At 36.5% G+C, this 22411-nt stretch overlaps 1 protein-coding gene across 6 annotated transcripts in view; it reads right to left on the reverse strand.

The window, feature by feature from the left end:
* SEPTIN7 (septin 7) overlaps window positions 1-22411 on the reverse strand; it is a 113572-nt gene that overhangs the window by 12439 nt on the left and 78722 nt on the right. For all 6 annotated transcript variants that reach the window (XM_027075261.2, XM_053218231.1, XM_053218230.1 and 3 more), the window contains 5 exons: window positions 18633-18750; window positions 13191-13283; window positions 11767-11863; window positions 10338-10389; window positions 4600-4725 (listed from right to left, as the gene is read on the reverse strand). In XM_027075261.2, coding sequence (XP_026931062.1) covers window positions 4600-4725; window positions 10338-10389; window positions 11767-11863; window positions 13191-13283; window positions 18633-18750 — 486 coding nt within the window. The remainder of the gene's footprint in view (window positions 1-4599; window positions 4726-10337; window positions 10390-11766; window positions 11864-13190; window positions 13284-18632; window positions 18751-22411) is intronic.

Consider the following 22411-nt stretch of genomic DNA (forward strand, 5'->3'; position numbering starts at 1 on the left):
AACTCACAAACCATGAGATCGTGACCTGAGCCAGACGCTTAACCGACTGAGCCACCCAGGCACCCCTATAACTAAATTTTTAATAGATTTGTACATGTATAAATATTTTATGAGGGCAGTGGAAAATACACAGGTCCATTAGCAATCAGCAGATAAATAAATGACCTTATTATCAATTTTATTTCTTTCTCAAATTGCCTGCAGATGCTATTTACAGACTATGCAAAGTGATAAAATGACAGCTCTCTGTTTTTAAGAACCAAAGAGATTGTCCAGTTCAATGGTCTTTAAACTAGGTTCTCCGTTTATATGAAGTCTTCCAAAGGTTACTTGAGCCTCTGCAGTTTTAAGAGAATCAATTTCCAGATCCTCAACTTCCATAAAGTCTTGCCTAAAGTGATCTGCCTGAAAATTTCCAAATTACAAATTTTCAAGTTACCGATAGCTCACTTTACAGAAGACCTATTCCCTCTTAACCAGCCCTTAAGCTGAAGTACACTGTCCTAGGTATATCTGGAGGTGTAAAACCCTCCAGGTGACAAGAGAAGTCTTCTTCAGTGATTAATCAAAGTACTATAACAAAATTCCATACAGTGTATCTCCCAGTATTAAGCATGCTTCGAACAAGCTAACTGTGATGTTAGCTGTTAGTAATGCAATATTTGGGTCCATGCTGGGATGCTGAGTTCAGATACATAATGGAGGGAGGTGGTTAGAAAAGTGGCAATTTTTGTTTAATTACTCTGACTCTTCCACTCCAAACTCCCCACAACCTCAACCTCTCCCTGCCAGTATTATCAAAGGATGCACTGCTATGGAGGGAAGAGTCCCTTGAAAGCAATACAACTAGAACATCACTAAGAAGCCTAAACTCACATTTGCTTATATCACATTTAAAATTTTTAATGTTTTATTTTATTTTTCAGAGAGAGAGAGAGAGAGAGAGAGAGCGAGCAGGCGAGCAGGGAAGGGGCAGAGAGAGAGAGAGGGAGATACAGAATCCGAAGCAGGCTCCAGGCTCTGAGCTGTCAGCATGGAGCCCAATGTGGGGCTCGAACCCACAAACTGTGAGATCATGAGCTAAGTCCAAGTTGGATGCTTGACTGAGCCACTCAGGCACCCCTACATCACATATTTAAATATTAGCCATTCTTTTCAGTTCCTCATGAATCAGTCCTTAGTTTTTAGCACGTTAATATTAGCTAAAGCACAAGTTGCTGATACTGATTTAAACAACAAAAACATTCAGCTGCAATGATTTCTGAAATTGTTAACATTTTCAAGATAATAGAAGATACAACCAATAGATAAAACATCCAAGTGACTTCTTTCAGATTCAGTATATTACTCAATAAAGTAGTAAAAACCCAATGTAATAAACCATATCAATATCTATTCTAATCATGCCATTCCCCAACTGGTTCAATCTTTAAAGATATTTTTCTACTTACTATTAACATAAAATAGTGTACTAACTCCTCAGGCAATTTGCTTTTTAGCAGTACAGATATTTTTATTACTTTCAGAGACAAAGTTTGGACATGATTCATCTCATTAAGAAACACATTTCCAACAGAATTCTACTTTTTATGTTTTTGCCTCAGTTATATAGTTTAACTCAAGTAATCCACACTAGAATTCTACTTCTGCAAAAGAATTTTTAACAACACTGTAAGGTTCACTATTTTTCTCTGAATTGCCTTACCTGAATCCAACAGCAGAAATATCACAATACCACTATTTTAAAAGCCTTCTATTAGAAATGTGAAAACAATTCCTTATTTCTAGGACATGAACAAATGTTTAAAAGAAAAAAAGTCACACATTAACTGCATACATTTAATGAATAACATGTACTGATAGCACATTCCCCTTTCACATATAAAATTATCGGTGGCTTTAATTACACATCGTTTTCTTTTAAACAATTAAAAAGTCCCTAAGTTAGTAAGATGCATTTAAAACGGATTAGAATTTTATGAACAATATTTACTATGATGGAGCCTTATGTTTTTGTGCTAAATAAAGTTGTCGGATACAAATGTTGCTAAAAACAAGCAGATTAGAAGTCTTTTTCTTACTCACTAAACCTTATCTCAAATAGAATTTTGTATTTTAAATGTAAACAAATTGTTGAAATATTAACCAAATCAATTTTTAAAACAGCAGTAGTAAACTGTTTTACAAAGCATACATGACTAATCACCTGTATCAGAACCATCTAGGTCGCTTATTAAAAATATAAACTCTCTTGGGGCGCCTGGGTGGCTCAGTCGGTTAAGCGGCCGACTTCGGCTCAGGTCATGATCTTGCGGTCCGGTCCGTGAGTTCAAGCCCCGCGTCGGGCTCTGTGCTGACCGCTCAGAGCCTGGAGCCTGTTTCAGATTCTGTGTCTCCCTCTCTCTGACCCTCCCCCATTCATGCTCTGTCTCTCTCTGTCTCAAAAAAAATAAATAAATGTTAAAAAATATATATATATAAACTCTCAAGTCCATCCCACATCTACTGAATCAGAATCTCTTGCCAATTTTTAAACCTAGAAATTTACCTTTTTAACAAGGACATCCTTAAAACCAGAAAACACAGGAATTGATCAGTAAAGTTCCTCAAATATAAGCATGTTAATAGCCTAAAAAGAAATTCTACTTCAAAGGGTCTATGACCCCAACATCATTAGCAAAATATAGAAGGAAATAAACATGAAGTAAGATCTAAGATCAGTTGTAAAAGAGAACTGTTTGTGTCTGCCAGTGACTAATAATGCTTTGTTTGCTTTCTTCTGGAATTTAGGGCCATTGTGGAGACATAACTAAAAAAGAAAAAAGGAGCATTTTCTTTTCCATTTTAAGGAATGCTGACCACTATAAAACATAGTACTATACTGCCACTTTGCTAACTTGCCTTTTTCATTACTGATACAGATGATCCTTCAGGATCATCCTCTAATGGTAGACAATACCTGCTACAAATGTATACACAATGTTAAAATGGTTTTCATAATCCTTACGATGCTCATCAGTCCCAAATAAAGGAAAAATGGGGCACAGATACTGTTAGCAAGAACTCCACCAGCTAACTCCCAGGCCTCCTCACACACCTCTTTTCCCACCCCATCATAAACCACCACAGCTTGAGATACGGACTAGCTCAGCAGGGTGACACCACACACCCGGCAGTCACTCACACTACTCTAATAAGCAAGAGAAGAAATCCAGACTCAAGCTGATTTACTCCCTGGAAATACCGAATAGGAATGGAGAAGGTAACCAAGACTACATTCATCTAAATATCCCTTTTGTTTGGTCCTGTCCCTTGTTTCTACACAATGTTAGTGAAAACTCTGCTACCAAAATGGTTTATTTAAAAAGACAAAGGGTAGAAGCTCTATATTTAGTCTCCATAAAGAGACTATAGAATGTGTATCTTAAAAGTAAAATCAGTTAAGAGATCTTGGTAGTAACTGTTCCCTGCCCTAAAAAAAGCATATTTGCAGATACACGTGCCCCTACGTTTATAGCAGCATTATTTACAATAGCCAAGATATGGAAGCAGCTCAGGTGTGCATCCATAGATGAATGGATAAAGAAGATATGGTGTGTACACACACACACACACACACACACACACAGGAATATTATTCAGCCATTAAAAAAAATAAAGAATGAACTTTTGCCCTTTGCAACAACATGGATGGTGCTAGAGAGTATAATGCTAAGTGAACTAAGTCAGAGAAAGACAAATACCATAGGATTTCACTCACATGTGGAATTTAAGAAACAAAACAAAAAAGGGGCACCTGGTGGCTCAGTTAACCGTCCAACTTCAGCTCAGGTCATGACCTCACAATTCATGAGTTTGAGCCCCACATCAGGTTCTGTGCTGACAGCATGGAACCTGGAGCTTGCTTTGGATTCTATGTCTCTCTCTCTCTCTCTCTGCCCTTCCCCTGCCCCCTGGAAAACAGATAACGTTAAAAAAAAAAAAAAGAAAACCAAACAAATGAGCAAACAGAAAAAGAGAGAGAGATTGAGAGAGGGAGAGACAAACCAAGAAACAAACTCTTAACTGCAGAGAACAAACTGAGGGTTACCAGAGGCGGGGGGGGGGTGAGTGGAGGGATGGGTTAAATAGGTGATGGGGATCAAGGAGAATACTTGTCGTGATGAGCACTGGGTGATGTAGGGAATTGTGAATCACTATATTGTACACCTGACATGAATATAACACTGCATGTTAGCAGACTGGAATTAAGACAAACTCTTAAAAAAAGTATTTGCAGAAGGAGCCATTTGATTTCTAATTGAGGTTCTATTAAACATGTGGTATATGGATTATAAGTACAATGGCAAATGACCAAAAGAGAATGCATGGCTCTTTCACTTAAGGAGCAAGGTAATAAAATACTTCCTGTGAAAATTAAGTAGTAAAATACAAAACTGCCAAAACAAAGTTTAACAACAATAAATTTCTGCTATTGTGCGTAAAGACCATTAATCCCGATTTTCTAATGAGTAGCCAAGAACTTGACGAAAATGAAAACAATATGATTATTTACTTACATAAATGAAACCTTTTCTGGAGGAAACAAGGTACACTTACTTGGTAAGCTGCCCTTTATTCTTGTTATTATCAACTCCATTATAAGTCACAGCTGCCAGTTTTCTGCTTCGGTAGTTCTCATAGTGTACGTTATTAGTGACATCTTTCAAGTCCTGCATGTGTGTTCTGTCATAAATAATCAACATATCAACAGTTTGCTTCTATGAAGAAAGCCTTGATATACATTCAAAATTTTCCAAAACAAAAATTTCTAGACCTAAAATAAGCAAAAAGACTATTCTTAAGGAAGAACATTCACCCATCTTCATTTACACTCAAGGCAGAGCAAGATACAATATGCTAAACCTGAAACCAATGGAAATTTAGGTTCCAAATGAAAGTTTAAGAGTTCTAAATCTCCTCAAAGTATGACATTTCTACAGAAGAATATTTACCCTTATAGTATATGTCTTATTTTATTAGAGGAAGATTAGCTCCTGCCAAAGCTCATAAAACGTAAGAGAAATTGGTTTTCTTTTAGCAATATTATTAAGATTTGAGCTTTTACCGAGGTAATATATATGGATACTTTAGGTCACATATCAAGTTGGATTCAAACCAAGGAAAATAATTTAGAGCATATTCCTATTTCTTCAAACTGTTCAGTGAATGTGATATTTTGGTTAAATGAATTTTGCTCATAGCATTTCTATTATACATAAAATCAATACACATATGAGATGAATTATACAATACAGGAGACAGTTTCATCATTCCTTAATGATTTTAGACACTACAGACACTCTGAGCTGCTCTATGGTTCCCTTTACCTGACCTGGTGTAGCAATACTCTGATTCATCAGAGTCTCCCTTTTCTCATCATCCATTCCTATCTCTGCCATACTCCATCTTTCATGCCCACCACTTTGCCAAATCTCCTTTCCGGGAAACAAACATAAAGGTGCACCGTATTTTTATTCTCCTGCTATCCAGAAAACATGTACTTTCCCTTTATGAACGGAAGGTGATTTTCAATTACCCCGACTCATCTTCTACTAATGGACATTTCCATGCAATCTCTGATAGTTTAATTCATCCTAAGGGGTACTTCTCGGTTTTCCTCAATTCTCATTTTCTTTATGCTCTTTTCCTTGTTGAATTTATCCTCTTCATGGCCACTACCCCTTTCCATGTCAGTCAAGTCAGGTAGCTGTTTATTCCTAGAATATCCAGCAGTTGAGATGGAATAGCTCATGCTAATTTGTCATGGACTCTTCAAACTTAAGAATCCTACTGCTTTGAAAGCTCTTCCCAGCCTTGAAGTTGAGTGACTCTAACCCCTAACAATTTTCTCCTTGGTGGTCAGTCATTTTTTGGTACCAGTATATGTTATGGATAACACCACACAACCTTTTCAACTTTACTATATGCTGCCCTTTGTAAGAAATATTTTTGCCATCACTTCTTGTACTCTTGAGACAAATAGCATATAACAGGCGGTTTTAAAAAATTGGTAACTAAGTATTAAAGCTGAGGTAAGATAAATACTGTTGATTTTCTGGAACAAATTACTGTTACCAGTTTCTCTGAGTAGAGAATAATAAAAACAAATAACTGTACCAATATAAAAATACTTGTTGTATTTTAAATATAGATTACCTCATTATGGAATCACTGAAAAATCACCACAGGACCTGAGGTGGAGCACTTAGTAGTTGAAATACAAGATGTGTAAAATAAAAATAAGGTGAATTTATTAACTGTTTAAGCAAGCTATTTCTGTTAATGTCATCTAACATTTTAGATAATGAAAGATTTTTCCCTTTCCCTAAAATAACCTTCTTTATCATACCTAGTTCAGATTTTTTTTCAGGATATAATGGTCTCTGTTTCCACCTATTTAAATATGCTTCACTTTATTTTTATCTTTTTTGAGAGAGAGAGAGAGAGAGAGAATGAGAATCTTAAGCAGACCCCATGCGCCATCCCATGTCCCTGGGATCATGACTTGAGCTGAAATCGAGAGTTGGACACTCAACTGACTAAGTCACCTAGGTGCTCCCACTTTACTTTTTAAGATTCAACTCATTCCTCCACTCTTCAAATCAATAATTAGCAATAAGTTTTCTCCAGTTTCAGGAACTTAATCATCTTTTCCATTTCTCACTGCTGGTATCATGGCCTTCTTTTCTCTCCTTTTGTTTTCTTTCTCTATTTAATTTCTGCACTGTCCATCACCACACTCTGAAAATATCCATTATCAAGTTTGTCTCCTTTCCATTGCCTTCTTTGGTTTGCCTACAACAACAGCCAGTTCTCTTAATTAGCAAAATGACACTTCTTTGAACTTGGGTCTTTCTTAGAAGCAACCACTATTCCTAACTTTAACCTGCAAGATTGCAATTACTTGGAATTTATAGACCTCTGGAATACTGGTGGTGATGAGATTTCCTTGCTTTAAGTACCCATTAAATATCTACTAGGTGCCTTACAAGACATGAGCTACATTAAATAAAAATCTTTCTCACCTCTACTACAGACCTACAAGAAAAAGTAATAAACCAAAATATTCTTAAGCGTCTCATTTTCAAACTATAATACTCTCCTTTTCAAGGATGTTTTACACATTTAAATGTAAAAACTGCAAATGAAAAATTGTGATAAAAAGTAAAGTAAAGCCATCTAGCATAAGTAAACATTTATGCTTTAGGAAGAAAAACAAATGTGCTGCAGCATATTGAACAAATAAATGAGCTTCTCATTAAGTAAAATCACCTAACCATCTACCTCAAGGAGCTGAAATCAACATCTTCGCCACACTCAATGATAAAAATATTAAACAGGACCACTCCCAATCTTACAAATAAGCATCAGTGAATGACTATATTTATTCTAATCGATGTTAAGACATCTATTTCTATGAATCCTTTTGTATCTGACCCACTCCATGAAATATACACTTACTCTAAATTCTTTTAATCCATCTAAGTAATCATTTTACAACACATACCTGCTTTATATTATGTAACTTCAGAATTTTTTATATTTTCATACTTGTATGACTGTCTTGCAGCTTTCCTATGCTCAATCTTCTTGCAGGAATGGTCCGTTTGTTCTGCAATACTTTTATCCTAGTGAGTCCCACTCACCAGCTGCCAGGCTATGTACCTTCAAATGTTCAAAGTCTGGCTTCCAGCTCAGTAACTAGCCTTCCCCTCTACAGTATTTTAGTTTTGCAGTCAATTATTGATTGCATATTTAAAAATACACAAGATGGGCTCCTGGATGGCTCAGTTGGTTAAGCATCCGACTTCGGCTCAGGTCATGACCTCACAGTTTGTGGGTTCGAATCCCACATCGGGCTCTGTGCTGACAGCTCAGAGCCTGGAGCCTGCTTCAGATTCCGTTCTCCATCTCTCTCTCTGCCTCTCCCCCGCTCATGCTCTGTCTCTCAAAAATAAATAAACATTTAAAAAAAATACACAAGACCGGAGCACCTGAGTGGCTCAGTCGGTTAAGCATCCAACTTCGGCTCTGGTCATGATCTTACGGTTCGTGAGATCAAGCCCGGCCCTGGGCTCTGTGCGGACAGCTCGGAGCCCAGAGCCTGCTTCACATTCTGTGTCTCCCTCTCTTTCTGCCCCTCCCCTGCTCTCCCTCTGTCTCTCTCTCTCTCAAAAATAAATAAATATCAAAAGAATTTTTAAAAATAATAAGATAAATAAAAATAAAAATACACAAGACAAAGTTATAGAATACCACTGTGTCAAGCACGGGGCAAGCTGCAGAGATTTAAAATTGGGGGAAAGAATAAGATCAGAGAGAATGGACTGGCAATTAATATTTATAAAAATTCCTGGGGTGTTTGGAGGCTCAGTTGGTTAAGAGACTGACTCTTGATGATTTTGGCCCAGGTCATGTCACACAGTTCGTGAGATCAAGCCCCACAGCGGGATCCACACTGACAGCATGGAGCCTGCTTAGAATCCTCTCTCCCTCTCTCTCTGCCCCTCCCCTGCTCATGTATGCTTGCATGTGCTCTCTCTCAAAATAAGTAAATAAACTTAAAAAAATTCCCTACATATATACTGTCATAAGCAATTATATTATTAATTCTTTTGAAGTCACACCTTAAGAAAGGAAGAGAAAGGACATAGTTCATGATAGAAACTGAAACGGTATATTCTCAAAAGTGAGACAGATGGGCCCCCTCTCACATGCCTCTGTTCTTCTCCCACTGTGTGAGGCCTGGCAACCCCAACAATTGAATCACCCCTATCCTCCACTTCCTACCTAAAGCACCTGGTCATAAGCTCCTTTAAGAAAGACTAACTACATAGCAATCTCTTTGATCTCCAAATTCACTGTGATATTTAGTATACTTCTGGAGGTAGCAGTTTGACTCACTTAAACTTCCCTCCTGACTTGTAAGAATAACTTTACTGTTCCATGACTTCCAATGACCAACAATATGCAAGTTAATACTTCTAAATAGATAAGGATACTCCTGTGCATTAGGAAACTGCATGATAGTATGAAAATAAATAAACCTCAACTTTAGATGGCCATCCAAAACTGGAGGCTGAAAAGAGTATGTGGTGAGGGCCTGGAGAAGTAAGCACGATGGGGGTGCAGAGAAGTGGGGAAAGGGTGTGAGGTGGCAAGAGGAAAGAATTGATCTCAACATGAAAACACTGAGGTTTCTTTTGATGCCCTTTCTGTCTCTTGCCCACTAATGTCTCTGCTTCTATTCAACTTTTTCTTCATGGTTTCAAGTCCCAGTCTTTTTTTTTTTTTTTTAATTTTTTTTAATGTTTATTTATTTTTGAGACAGAGAGAGACAGAGCATGAATGGGGGAGGGTCAGAGAGAGAGAGACACAGAATCCGAAACAGGCTCCAGGCTCTGAGCAGTCAGCACAGAGCCCGACACGGGGCTCGAACTCACGGACCGCGAGATCGTGACCTGAGCCGAAGTCGGCCTCTTAACCGACTGAGCCACCCAGGCGCCCCATCAAGTCCCAGTCTTCTAATCAGGATTAGTTCAATGTCCTGCTCTCATAGGCTTTCCTTCTCTTTCATCAGCTGCACAAGGTACAATTTAGGAGTAATGTTTTCTCGCCTGGGAGGAAGATCAGTTCTGTTCACTGTGTCCTAGTACCAAAAACACCCCACTCACCAGGCTGGATACCGTTTAACATTCAAAATCTAGTTTTTAACTCAAAGCCTAGCCTTCCCTTCCAGGTATCCCAAGCTTTTCACATAAAAGAGCAAAAGCCTTTTCCTTTCCATCTTCGATCTCAACAAGAAGTATAACAAAAAAAGAGACTCATTTTCCCACATATTGCTAGTGACACAGCTTATTTTGTATTTTTGCCAACAGCTTTAAAACCTGGCAAAATAATCCAAGTTGTCTCCAAGCAGTGCTTACTTGAGTGCTAGAATGAAGATACCAATTTAAGTTAGCTATATTTTAAAAAACCAAAATAAAATAGGGGTGCCTGGGTGGCTCAGTCGGTTAAGCGTCCAACTTCAGCTCAGGTCATGATCTCGCAGTTCACGAGTTTGAACCCCGTGTAGGGCTCTGTGCTGACAGCTCAGACCCTGAAGCCTGCTTCAGATTCTGTATCTCCTTCTCTCTCTACCCTTCCCCCAGTTGCATGCCATCTCTCTCTCCAAAATAAATAAAAAACATTTAAAAAAATAATAAACAAATCAGCTATACCTATAGAAGACAAAAATAAATCTGTATTTTGAGAAAGAAAAGAACTTACATAATTTAATCATTGCTCAAACTTACCTTATCAACATATTTCTTAGAATTGTAAAATCACAATGTTCACCATTTTCAACTATATAAAAAAAAGAAACAACACACTAAGCCCAGTATTTTCAAAGGAAATTTCACAAAATGCTGGAGGTAACAATGAGAGAATATGCAACATTTCATTAATTTTTCATTACTTTTCTTTAGATCAATTTTTCATTCAAGTTTTAACACTATAACATAGTACTTAATTTAAGGGCATGCCAGACAAGTGTAGTCTAATAGTATTTAGTGTAGTTTAATCTTAAATGATAAAATATACAAACCTAGTAAATGAGCTCTACAGAAAAAAAAATTTTGAAATTTTGAAAGGGGACATCATGTATTCATTTGTAAACAGAATATATTTGTTCTATAATAAAATGTGTTTTAAAAGTTTAGTATTAGGGTGAGGGGGAATGACTTTAGTAGCCAAAATAAAAATGTGAGTCAATAACTTTAAGGTTCTTTATTTTAAAGAACTGTATCACTAATAATAACATTCTGGTGGTAAAGGGGGGACTAAAACTAGAGAAATAAATTCTTTAGCACACACTTCTAAGGACTGTATAAGTTCTAAAGCCTCAGCTCAGCAACTGAAAGTTACCTGAGGATGACACAGAGGTGGGAACAAGTATAGCCTCACTGATAGGGAAAGCTGCTAAGGACAATAACTTAGAACAAGAACCAAAAAATTACAGAATTTTTCAAACTAATACTAACAAGTATAAAAATAATCATGACTCAATCTTAGTTCCAAGTTACTATAACACAGAAGACTAGATATTAGGTTAAACCAATATAACAAACACAAATCTGGGGAAACAGGTCTATTGCCAAGAAGACTTCTGAAATTTGATGCTATAAACTAAGATTTTGTTGGTATTTAAAACTCTCTGCAAAATTAGTAGAGTATCTCTTAACAAATAATTTTTTTTTATCCTAAAAATGTGATGCCCAAAAAAAGTTGATTTTTATCCCGAGAAAGAATATTATGAATGTTTTCATTCAGTTTAAAGTGAAAAATTGTTCTCAATCATTCCTGAAGGTCCCAGACCCATCTGAGACTCAGATAAAAGTGAGTCCTTTTCTCTGAAACTGTTTTCAAACAGTAAAGAATTCTTACACTTTAAGTATGTTTTCAAACAAGAAAACAGGAGTAGAGTTAATGATGGGATGGAGGTGGGAGAGTGGGGCACTGATGAGTGACTTGGAGAGTATCACAATTAGGATTTAGCGCATGCTTGCCTGACCTGAGAATGTACAAAGTCTGAGAAACTAGAATGTACTTATGAGCAAATGAGGCTAAATGAAACTGAATTCAGAACTATCTTTGAAAATCTAGAATATATCAATGTGAAATACAAATATTTGATCACACTGTTAAATCTTATAGAAAGTCATTCATTGAAGAAAACCTTACCTTCAGCAACACCCCAAGGATACTGCCTTCCTCTGACCCTTTTGCCATTAACTTCAATGATAGTATTACTACCTACCACAGCAAGAGGTAAACGGTCCTATAAAACAAAGTATTCTTGTTCAAATGTATCTCTGTAGTCCTCACAAATTTAAGAATAAAGAAGTTTATATTATTCAACACATTACCAAAAAAAAAAAATTACCTTGACAGTTTCTGTATTCACTTTTATAAGGCATTCGATTACTATTCAGTAAACTGTCATTACATGGATTCTCACCAATATAAACAATTAATAAAATTATATTTTCTCTGAAAATTTAAAAATCCTAAGGCATATATACTCCACTCATCAAATTATGTTAAAAAGTCATCCCCCAAAGAAGCTGTCCCATATTGAAAAAAATTCAAAGGAAATAAAAAATGTATTAGCAGTTAGAGGGGAAACATGAGGCTTGTAACTAGCATGCTCATCTATCACAAACCAACTCTAACAGCCCTGGAAGCACGGAATATTATACATGTTAAACTCTACCTTTGAAAGTCCAGATCTGGGGTTCTGGATTTGTATTTATCCACACTTAACTCAGAGTACAATCTTTCAAAATTCTTGTACCTTCCAAAAATATTTAACAATATATAAAATATATGACTACTTTATAAAACCTCAGAAACTCTTCATTGGTCAGGTACATGTATTTCATTATTCCAAGGTAATTATTTGCTTATATAATGCCATTAATTAATACATCACTTTTAGGTCTAGACTAGTACTTAGGAAATGACTATAAATTAAAAATACAGGGGCACCTGAGTGGCCCAGTCAGGTAAGCATCTGACTTCAGTTCAGGTCATGATCTCACGATTTGTGAGTTCAAGCCCCACATCGGACTTGGTGCTGATAGCTCAGAGCCTGGAGCCTGCTTCAGATTCTGTGTTTCCCTCTTCTCTCTGCCCCTCCTCTGCTCAAGCTCTTTCCCTCTCAAAAATAAATAAATAGACATTTAAAAATAAATAAATAAATAAAAATACAGAAAATTATGTTGGTATAGGTTTTGGTTGTTTTTTATAAAAGACAAAAAAAACCCCCATATTTTTGTCTGGCTCTTAAACAAAGACTATACAAAAACAGTGCTTAGGAACAAGTCCTCTCCATTCTCATTACATATTTTTTAAGGAGGAAAATTACACAATATAAAACCAGTTAACTGAAAACTGAAGACAGATTATAAAACAGAGATTATGCTATTCATCTCTCTATTCAACAAAGTTAGTTAATTGCAAAGTTGAATTCAAGACTGAATAATCTCCCTATTCATTTTGTAAGCCAGCTACTTAAGAACACTGATTTTTTTTATCTTTTCAGTGAATATTTCAGTGGCTTTAAGGCCTGAAACATTTTAGTATATGTATGTGAATAAACCTACCTTTATCTTTTTAACAAGCTTATTTTCTTCTTCATCATCTGTTTCTGGAAATTCATATATTTTAATTTTATGTTCTTGGATTTCTTTCATTATCTAAAATGAGCAAAAGAACACCACACATAATTAGTACATTAGCTTTATTTGTATTATATTCTTTTAAAATTCCTGATTCTTCAGCTCTAATTCCTTTACTATTTTTCAATGATGCAAAACTATAATCTAAAATCAAAGTACTATACTGATCTTTTTAAAAAAACTATTAAGTTCATATATAAACACCATTCTCCAAAATCCAATTACTTAATAAGCTAATGGTTATAATACCAAAAGAGATCTAAAAATGATTTAAGATTCCAGAAAGGGCTTTCTCTAGTTGATTTCTATATAATGGTTTTACATCATTTACTCACAATGACTGAGATTCTTTCTCTAAATAGAACTCTCACCAACTATTTTATTCAGATGAATCAACATAACTTAAACTCACCTAAAATTTTAGTAAAATTAGTAAGTGAAACTAAGTACAGCACTGGCTCCAGGAGAAAAAATTTGCACACTGATCAGAAAATATCCTCGCGTGTACATTTGTGTACACAAAATCAAGGAGCAACAGATATAAAATGAAGCAAGCACACAATGAGAAAACATGCCCCACAAGCTAAGAAGCCAGCAAGTTAATAAAGAGAATGCAAAGACAACTTATTAACATCAGAAATGACCTACTTCAAACTAAATTATCTTTTCCCACATCACTCCAAATTTTAAACAAATCACAGATAACCAAATAATGTTCAACTACCTACCCTATTCAAACTCATAATAAACTGATGGTCAATATACCTAGAACTAGGTCCTTGCCTTTACTGGTATTTCAGTACTACTATCACTTGTAGGGATGCCCAGCAGCATAAAGGCACTCTAAACAAAATGTGTTACATGGTTACTAAAGTAGGTAGAGGCAAAATGCCACAGAGAAAAACATGAGAATAAATGAAGTGTCAAATACATGGCTAGGAGAAAAAACGAAATTCTAGGGGCCAGTTCTAAGAGCAGTGGTTCTTGGAGTGCCTGGGTGGCTCAGTCAGTTAAGTGACCGACTCTTGATTTCAGCTCAGGTCATTATCTCACAGTTGTAAGATCAAGCTCCACATCGGGCTCTGTGTTAGGTGCAGAGTCTACTTAAGAGTCTCACTCATAGTCTCTTTCTCTCTCCCCCTGTCCCTCCCCTGCTTGCTTGTTCTTTCTCTCTCTCAAAAAAAGCAGTGGTTACATATTAAAGATCCCAAATCTCCACCTTAATTTACAAAAATAATTGGTAAAGATACAGTCCAATAACTCATTCTTTTTTTTACATTTTTTAATGTTTATTAATTTTTGAGAAAGAGAAACAGAGCATGAAAGGGGGATGAGCAGAGAGAGAAGGAGACACAGAATCTGAAGCAGGATCCAGGCTTTGAGCTGTCAGCACAGAGCCCAACTTGGGGCCTGAACCCACAAACCGTGAGATCATGACCTGAGCTGAAGTCCAGACACTTAACTGACTGAGCCACTCAGGTGCCACTCCAATAACTCACTCTAAAAAAGTTCTCCATAAACTCCAAGAGAGTGTGTGGTCCCACAACCATTTTCTGGGATAATCTGACACCAGCCACAGAATGGCAAGACCCTCCCCAAGAGGATCTGTGCAGGTCGATGCCAGGCAAATCTCTAGGATTTGAATTTTGAAACCAAGCCTTGCACCTGAGATAAAACACAGGAGTGCTGTGCTGCCTGGCAGGCAGGTGGCTTAGACTCAAAACAGGATGAAGGCAGGGATCTGACAGAAGCTGGGGAAACAGTAAGGATGACCGTTTGCTCTTCTGTGAGGGCTTCCTAAGGAGTGGCAGGTGTGAGATTCCCAGCCCTAGGGACGGAGAGTGGGGCAACACCATTCTCCACCACACCCCCCCATCAACACTGACCAACTTCATTGAGAAAAACAGCCGCTTACACCAAACCCAGTTCCCCTGTGCCCTGGATGGCAACTCTACCATGGCAAATCCGCCTGAGAGTCAATGCAGCAGGCCGCTCCCCCAAAAGACCAGCACAAAACCCATGCATGCACCAAATCTACTGATCATAGAATACTGCAAAGCTTCAGCTCTAGGGGAAATAGGATATAGTTTCCTTTTTTGGTGGGGGATCTTTTCATAATACAGCCATTACTCTCAGACCAGGAATACAACAGGCTTTCCTAACAACCACACAAAAAGAAACAGTGACCTAGACAAAATGACAAGATGGAGGAACTCACCCCAGAAGAAAGAGGAAAAAGTCCCAGCCAGAGACTCAATCAATAAAGATACAAGTAAGATGACTGAACCAGAATTTAAAACAATAATCATAAGTATACTAGCTGGACTCGAGAAAAGCATAGAAGATACTAGAGAATCCCTTACTACACAGATAAAAGAACTAAAAACTAGTCAGGCTAAAATAAAAAATGCTATAACTGAGATGCAAAACTAAATGCATGCAATTGATGAGGATGGACGAAAAGGGAGAACAAATCCGTGATATGTAAGATAAAATTATAGAAAATAATGAAGCTGAAAAGGGAAAGGTATTAAATCATGAAGGCAGACTTAGGGAACTCAGTGACTCCTTACAGTGCAATATTATTAACATCACAGAAGTCCCAGAAGAAGAGAAAGAAAAGGGGGTATAAGGTTTATTTGAGCAAATTATAGCTGAAAACTTCCCTAATCTGGGAAAGGACAAAGACATCAAAACCCAAGAAACACAGAGAACTCCCATTAAATTCAACAAAAGATGTGTCATAGTCATCAAGATGTGTCATAGTCAAATTAACAAAATACACAAAGAATCCTGAAGGCAGCAAGGGGCAAAAAAAAAGTGCTTATCCTACAAGGGAAGACAGATCAAGTTCACAGCAGATCTGTCCACAGGAACTTGGCAGGCTAGAAGGAAATGGCATGATATATTCAACGTGCTGAATGGGAAAAATATGCAACCAAGAATACTTTATCCAGCAAGGCTGTCATTCATAATAGAAGGAGAGATAAAGAGTTTCCCAGAAAAAACTAAAGCAGTTTATGACCACTAAACCAGCCCTGCAGGAAATATTAAAGGGGACTCTTTGGGGGGGGGCCGGGAGGGGGGAGACCAAAAGCAACAATGGCTAGAAAGGAATAGAGAACATCACCAGAAACACCAACTTTATAGGTAACACAATGGCACTACTTTCAGATCTATCAATAATCACTCTGAATGTAAATGGACCACATGATTCAATCAAAAGACATCCGGTATCAGAATTGATTAAAAAAACAAAAACAAACACAAGACCCATCTATATGCTGCCTACAAGAGACTCCTTCTAGACCTAAAGACACCTGCAGAAGGAAAGTGAAGGGATGAAGAACCATCTATCACGCTGATGCCAAAAGAAAGCCAGAATAGGCATACTTTATAACAGGTAAACTAGATTTTAAACTAAAGACTGTAACAAGAGATGAGGAAGGGCATTATATCATAATTAAGGGGTCTATCCATCAAGAAGATCTAACAATTATAAATATGCATGTCCCCAACTTGGGAGCACCCAAACATATAAATCAATTAATAACAAATGTAAAGGAACTCATTGATAATAACAACAGTAGGGGACTTGACCAGCCCACTTACAACAATGGACAGATCATCTAAGCAGAAAACCAACAAGGAAACAATGGCTTTGAATGACACACTGCAACTGATGGACTTAACAGATATATTCAGAACATTTCATCCTAAAGCAGTAGATTATACATTCTTTTTGAGTACACATGGAACTTTCTCTAGAACCGATCACATACTGAGTCACAAATCAGCCCTCGACAAGTACAAAAAGACTGAGATCATACCATCCGTGGTTTCAGACCACAATGCTATAGAACTTAAAGTTACCCACCGCCAAAAAAAAAAAAAAAAAAAAAAAAAAATTGGAAAGACCACAAATACACAGAGGTTAGAGAACATCCTACTAAAGAACAAATGGGTTAACCAGGAAACTAAAGAAGAAATTAAAAAAAAATACATGGAAGCAAAAGAAAATGAAAACCCAATAGTACAAATCCTTTGGGATGCAGCAAGGGTGGTCCTAAGAGGGAAGTATATTGTAATCCAGGTCTACCTCAAAAAAACAAGAAAAGCCTCAAATACACAACATAATCTTACATCTAAAGGAGCCAGAAATGGAACAGCAAATAAAGTCTAAAGCCAGCAGAAGAAAGGAAATAATAAAGATCAGAGCAGAAATAAATGATAGAAAAACAAACAAACAAACAAACTGAAAACAATAGAACAGATCAATAAAACTAAGAGTTGTTTCTTTGAAAGAATTAGTAAAATTGATAAAACCCTAGCCAGACTTATCAAAAAGAGAAAAAAACCCAAATAAATAAAATCACAAATAAAAGAGGAGAGATCACAACCAACAATTAGTATTTGAACTTAGAAAAAAGCACATTAAAAAATAAAAATGGTAGTGAATAAATGTAAAGTAAATAAACATATACTTCTAGTAGAAATACCAAATATAATAAAAATGAACTAAAACATTCCCAGAGTGTACAGATTTAGCACAACTTCAAAGCAAATCTCAACAGATTTTTGTTTTTGTAGCAGGTTGCAAGGTATTCTAAACTTCATATAGAAAAAAGTGAAAAAACAAAGGGGACTTTAAAGAAAGAGATAATAACTCTATGACCTATTTTTAAGTATTATACAAAGTAGCTGCAGTTTAAAAAATATAGCTTGGCTTAAAATAAAAAATAGGCTACTGGTATAGGAGCAGAGTTCCAGAAATTCACCCTATATTTCATAAAATGTTATAATAAACCAAACACACTAAGGAAAAAGTAAACCCCTGCTTTACACAGTGTTCATCCCTTCTGGAAAATTAAATTAAAAGTTAAAGAAATGATTAAGTGCCACTTAATTCCAAAAAAGCTTTAAAAACAACAACATTGGTAAGGCACTGAAACAAATATACCTATTATGAAAAAAAAAAATCTGTTTTATTGGGGGGAAAGCACCATGACAAAATGGGGGGAAAAAAGAACTATAAAGTAATCATACCCTTTCAAAAAGTAATCCTCTTCCTGGAAATTTAGTCTAAAAAAATAATCCTAAAGGGTGTGGAGCAGAGTGGTGGAGGAGGCTGTAACAGAAACACCTAAAATATTTAAGTCGACAAAGGATAAGGGCACTGTGATAATGGATAATAGCTTTGAGGAGAAAACTAAGGCAAGAAATTTTAAATAGTTACTTTTAATACAGTATAAATATATAATAAAGTAGCAAGACGAATACATTGTAACACATTATACTGAAAATACAAAAACTGCAAATTACATGAATGGTATGAGAAATTCAAGAGTTCAAGCTTCTTTTGCTCACCTGTTTTTTAAACTGTTGGCACTCCTCTGGAGTGAGTGTGTCTGCTTTGGCAATAAGTGGAATGATGTTCACTTTTTCATGCAAACGCTTCATAAACTCAATGTCCAATGGTTTAAGTCTGAAAGACACAATATTTAATATGACTGAATTATCAATTTGTGAGAAGAGATCATTCACATCCCCAGTGCTAAATTAAATACACTGGAACGACTTTACTTATCAGAAACACTCTCTGATGATGTACTGGGCCAGCAACAATTAGGCCAGGTAGAACAGGACCTCACTAAGCACTGAAGTGGTTAAGAAGGCTTTGACTCCTGCCCTTGAATACGATGGTCATAGGGTTTGGGCTCTACAGAGGAATTAGGAAAACCAGAAATGCTCCTAACAGGTTTTCCTAAAATAGCCTCTATACATACTACTCAAAATTTGGGAAATCGGTTTTTTCAATAAAAAGGATTGTCCTTTTTGAGTCCCATATTCCATTGTTGCTTCCAACTTTATTTCTCAGATAAAAGGCTCAAAAGGGAATCATCTTCATCATCCCTTTTTACCCACTGCAATCTGGCTGCTGCCTCCACTTGGCTGTTATACTTCCAAGAAGGTCACGAAATAGGGCACCTGGATGGCTCAGTCAGTTAAGCATCTGACTTCAGCCCAGGTCTGATCTCACCATTCCTGAGTTCGAGTCCCCCAATGGGCTCTGTGCTGACAGCTCAGAGCCTGGAGCCTCCTGCAGATTCTGTGTTTCCTGCTCTGACCCTCCCCTACTCACACTCTGTCTCTCTCTCTCAAAAATGAATAAACATTTAAAAACTAATAAAAAAAAAAGGGGGGGTCATGAAATACTTTCATGCTGCTAATATAATTAGCATCAATAACTCCTAAATATTGTGGTGTTTACTATTATTTTTTAAATTTACCCATTATGCAGCATGTGACATTACCCTCTCACAAGCTACTCCCTAAGGGTACTTTTAAGGATCTTCTCTGTAAGCTAGTCTCTTAAGTGTTGTATTCCTCAGAATACCCTACTAGGTCCTCTTCTCTCTTTACATTCTGTATGCTTATCATCAACCACAGTGACTTCTAACATCTTCTATAGATCTCAAATCTTCACACCCAGCCCCGATCTCACTTGTATGATCCAGTTTGTATTTACCCAGTGGAAATACCACCTGGACACCCCATTGAGGCTCCTCGAAATCAAAAGCTCATCTGAACCCCCCAATTTTCTCTCCTCTTCTGTGCAATTTTTGAGAATGGTACTACAATCCATCCAATTACTCCTGGCTGAAATCCAGGATTCCTCCCTCCTCTAATTCTCACTCCCAAAGATTCCACAAGATCTGCTGAACAAATAAATATATAACTTTGGGTCAGGCCATGAAGACCTTTGGTATGGGCTACTATTAGAATACATCCGGTTTCCCTCCAAACCATGCACACTGCAGTCAGAAAGGTCTTTCTAAACTCCAAATCTGAATGAGTCATTTCTCTGACTGAAAACCTTACTAAAGGCCAGATTCCTTGGCTAGCATGGCCTACAAGGCCTGTGAAGACATAGCCTCTCAGGCTGTTCTCATCGCTTAGCATCTGGTAGCATCTTTTGCCACCTCCTGCTTGTAATTCTCCTTTTTGAACTACCCATGATTTCTTGAAAGAACCATACTTTGATCACTGGTCATTGGCTACTGCCTCTGACTGAAACACTCTCCATTCCCATCCCCTTTCTACTTGGCTTGCCTAATCCCTATTCCTATAGGTCCTTTAGGACTTGGCTTACAATTCTCATTTCCTCTGGGAATTCATCTCCAACCTAACACCTAGTCATCTTCTAAGTGATCACAACACTTAATTTGCCAATTACGTATATTTGTTTTCCCCATCTTCTCATTAGAAGATCCTTAAGAGCAAGACCTTTGTCTCATTCATCTGTATCTCCAACACCCAGTACAGTGTCACTTGAGAAGCTGTCCAAATATCTGTTGACCAAAAAAGTAAGTTCCTGTGATTTTCTTTATGTTTTCAAATAACTCTAAATGAAAACCCAAGAAATTCCTCACATCTAGACTACAGATTAAAAATTAATATTCCATAAAAATAAATGAAGATGATGGGAGTATTCTGCTTAGAAATATCATTCTAAATTGGTATTCCTTAACCTATAAACCATGACAAAAATTGAATAAAGATCTAGTTTCATTATGAATTTTACTAACATTATAAAGAGAAAGTCCTTGTTAGAGTTCTCTTAGAGTACTATAGTTACATGTAGGTCACGTGTGTGTGTGTGTGCGTGTGTTTATAAATATATAAAGTTGGGAGGAACAGGGGCCCAGAGACTAAAGAGGTATTCCTTTTTACTAACAAGTAATAAACGATACTATACCTCTTTGTGGTAGTGACACTGACTGACAGAAAGACAGGGCTATGAAGCAGGAAGGCAGATACGGAGAAGACAACTACCTTCTATTCTAATTCTCCTTATCCTGAATCCTTTGAAATGTGATACTGGCATTCAGAGAATAGGGAACACTACAGAAAAGAGACTGTCGCTGGAATAACACTGTATTATCTATAAATAGCACTCTTATTCACAAAGGCTAACTGAAAGAACCTATTTCAACTCCAAAAAATCTTAAATTTTGCTTCTTTTCATCAGTCATAACACACAACACTAAATATAAAAGCCATGGCCCAATCAATCAATCTCAGATCTATAAATTTTTACGGTTCACTTTCCAGATTCTACTCATAACAAATTTAAATTATCGTGAATACCACCTCATTAAACCAGAAACAAAAGAATTCAGTTACTCTGAAATTTTAATACATCTTAAGAGCGTTTAATACAAAATATTAAAATCAAAATCTAAGTTAACAAGGCTTTACACTTAACAGTAAAACAGCACTTGCTGAATATTTATAATCTCAACTTTTAAAGAGAAAGACACTAAAAAACAACCATGACAAGGAAATTGGTAAAGTTAACTTCTTAAATATAAAACCAGGCCGAAGAACATTTAAATCAGTTTAAAAATTAAACTTTAGAAAAAAAAGGTAAAATCTTTATAAAAGCCCCGATAAAACCCTTCTGCCCTTTTAAATTAGAATACAAATTTCAGAAGCTTACAAAATGTCAACAGCAGAAAACATTTAGTTCACATGTAGATTACATTCTGGTTGAAATTTTTCCTCTGTCCGTTTAGTTTTACTTCAGGTCATCTTTTCCAAGAAATTTAGTTTTTAAATGTTGTTTTTAAACAATGCAAAGTCCTTTATAGAATTTCTAGAAGATAAACCCATATTAGAGGGGGAAAACTATTGAACCTCAAAGCCTATAGCAAAATAAATAAAATGACTACAGGGCAAATGACAAATATTTAATATACACATACATATATTTCTTAGGGAAAAAAAACCTTCCATATAAAACTCACTGAATGAAACTGACTTTTTTAAGTGGCAATCAATATTCAAAAGGGTAAAAATACCATTTTAAAATTCAAGTTCCAAGTCAGTTTTTAAACTTAATAGCAACTACCAGTCGTTTAGTGACGATACTTGGTGGGGTGAGGTGGGGAACACTGAAAATACAATGTTGGACCGATTTATAATTACTCCACAACAGGACCTCTCCAAAAAGAACTACCCAGATAAGACAGAAAGGCCCTGATTCATCTCTCAGACTGCCTACAATTTTAGTCTGTAGTGAGCAGATCAGGAATTCTCTACATAAAATTCAGTTTTATTCTTTAACTTAATACACAGTAGCA

The sequence above is a fragment of the Acinonyx jubatus genome, chromosome A2, assembly GCF_027475565.1.
Source record: "Acinonyx jubatus isolate Ajub_Pintada_27869175 chromosome A2, VMU_Ajub_asm_v1.0, whole genome shotgun sequence".
In the NCBI taxonomy this organism is placed as follows: domain Eukaryota; kingdom Metazoa; phylum Chordata; class Mammalia; order Carnivora; family Felidae; genus Acinonyx; species Acinonyx jubatus.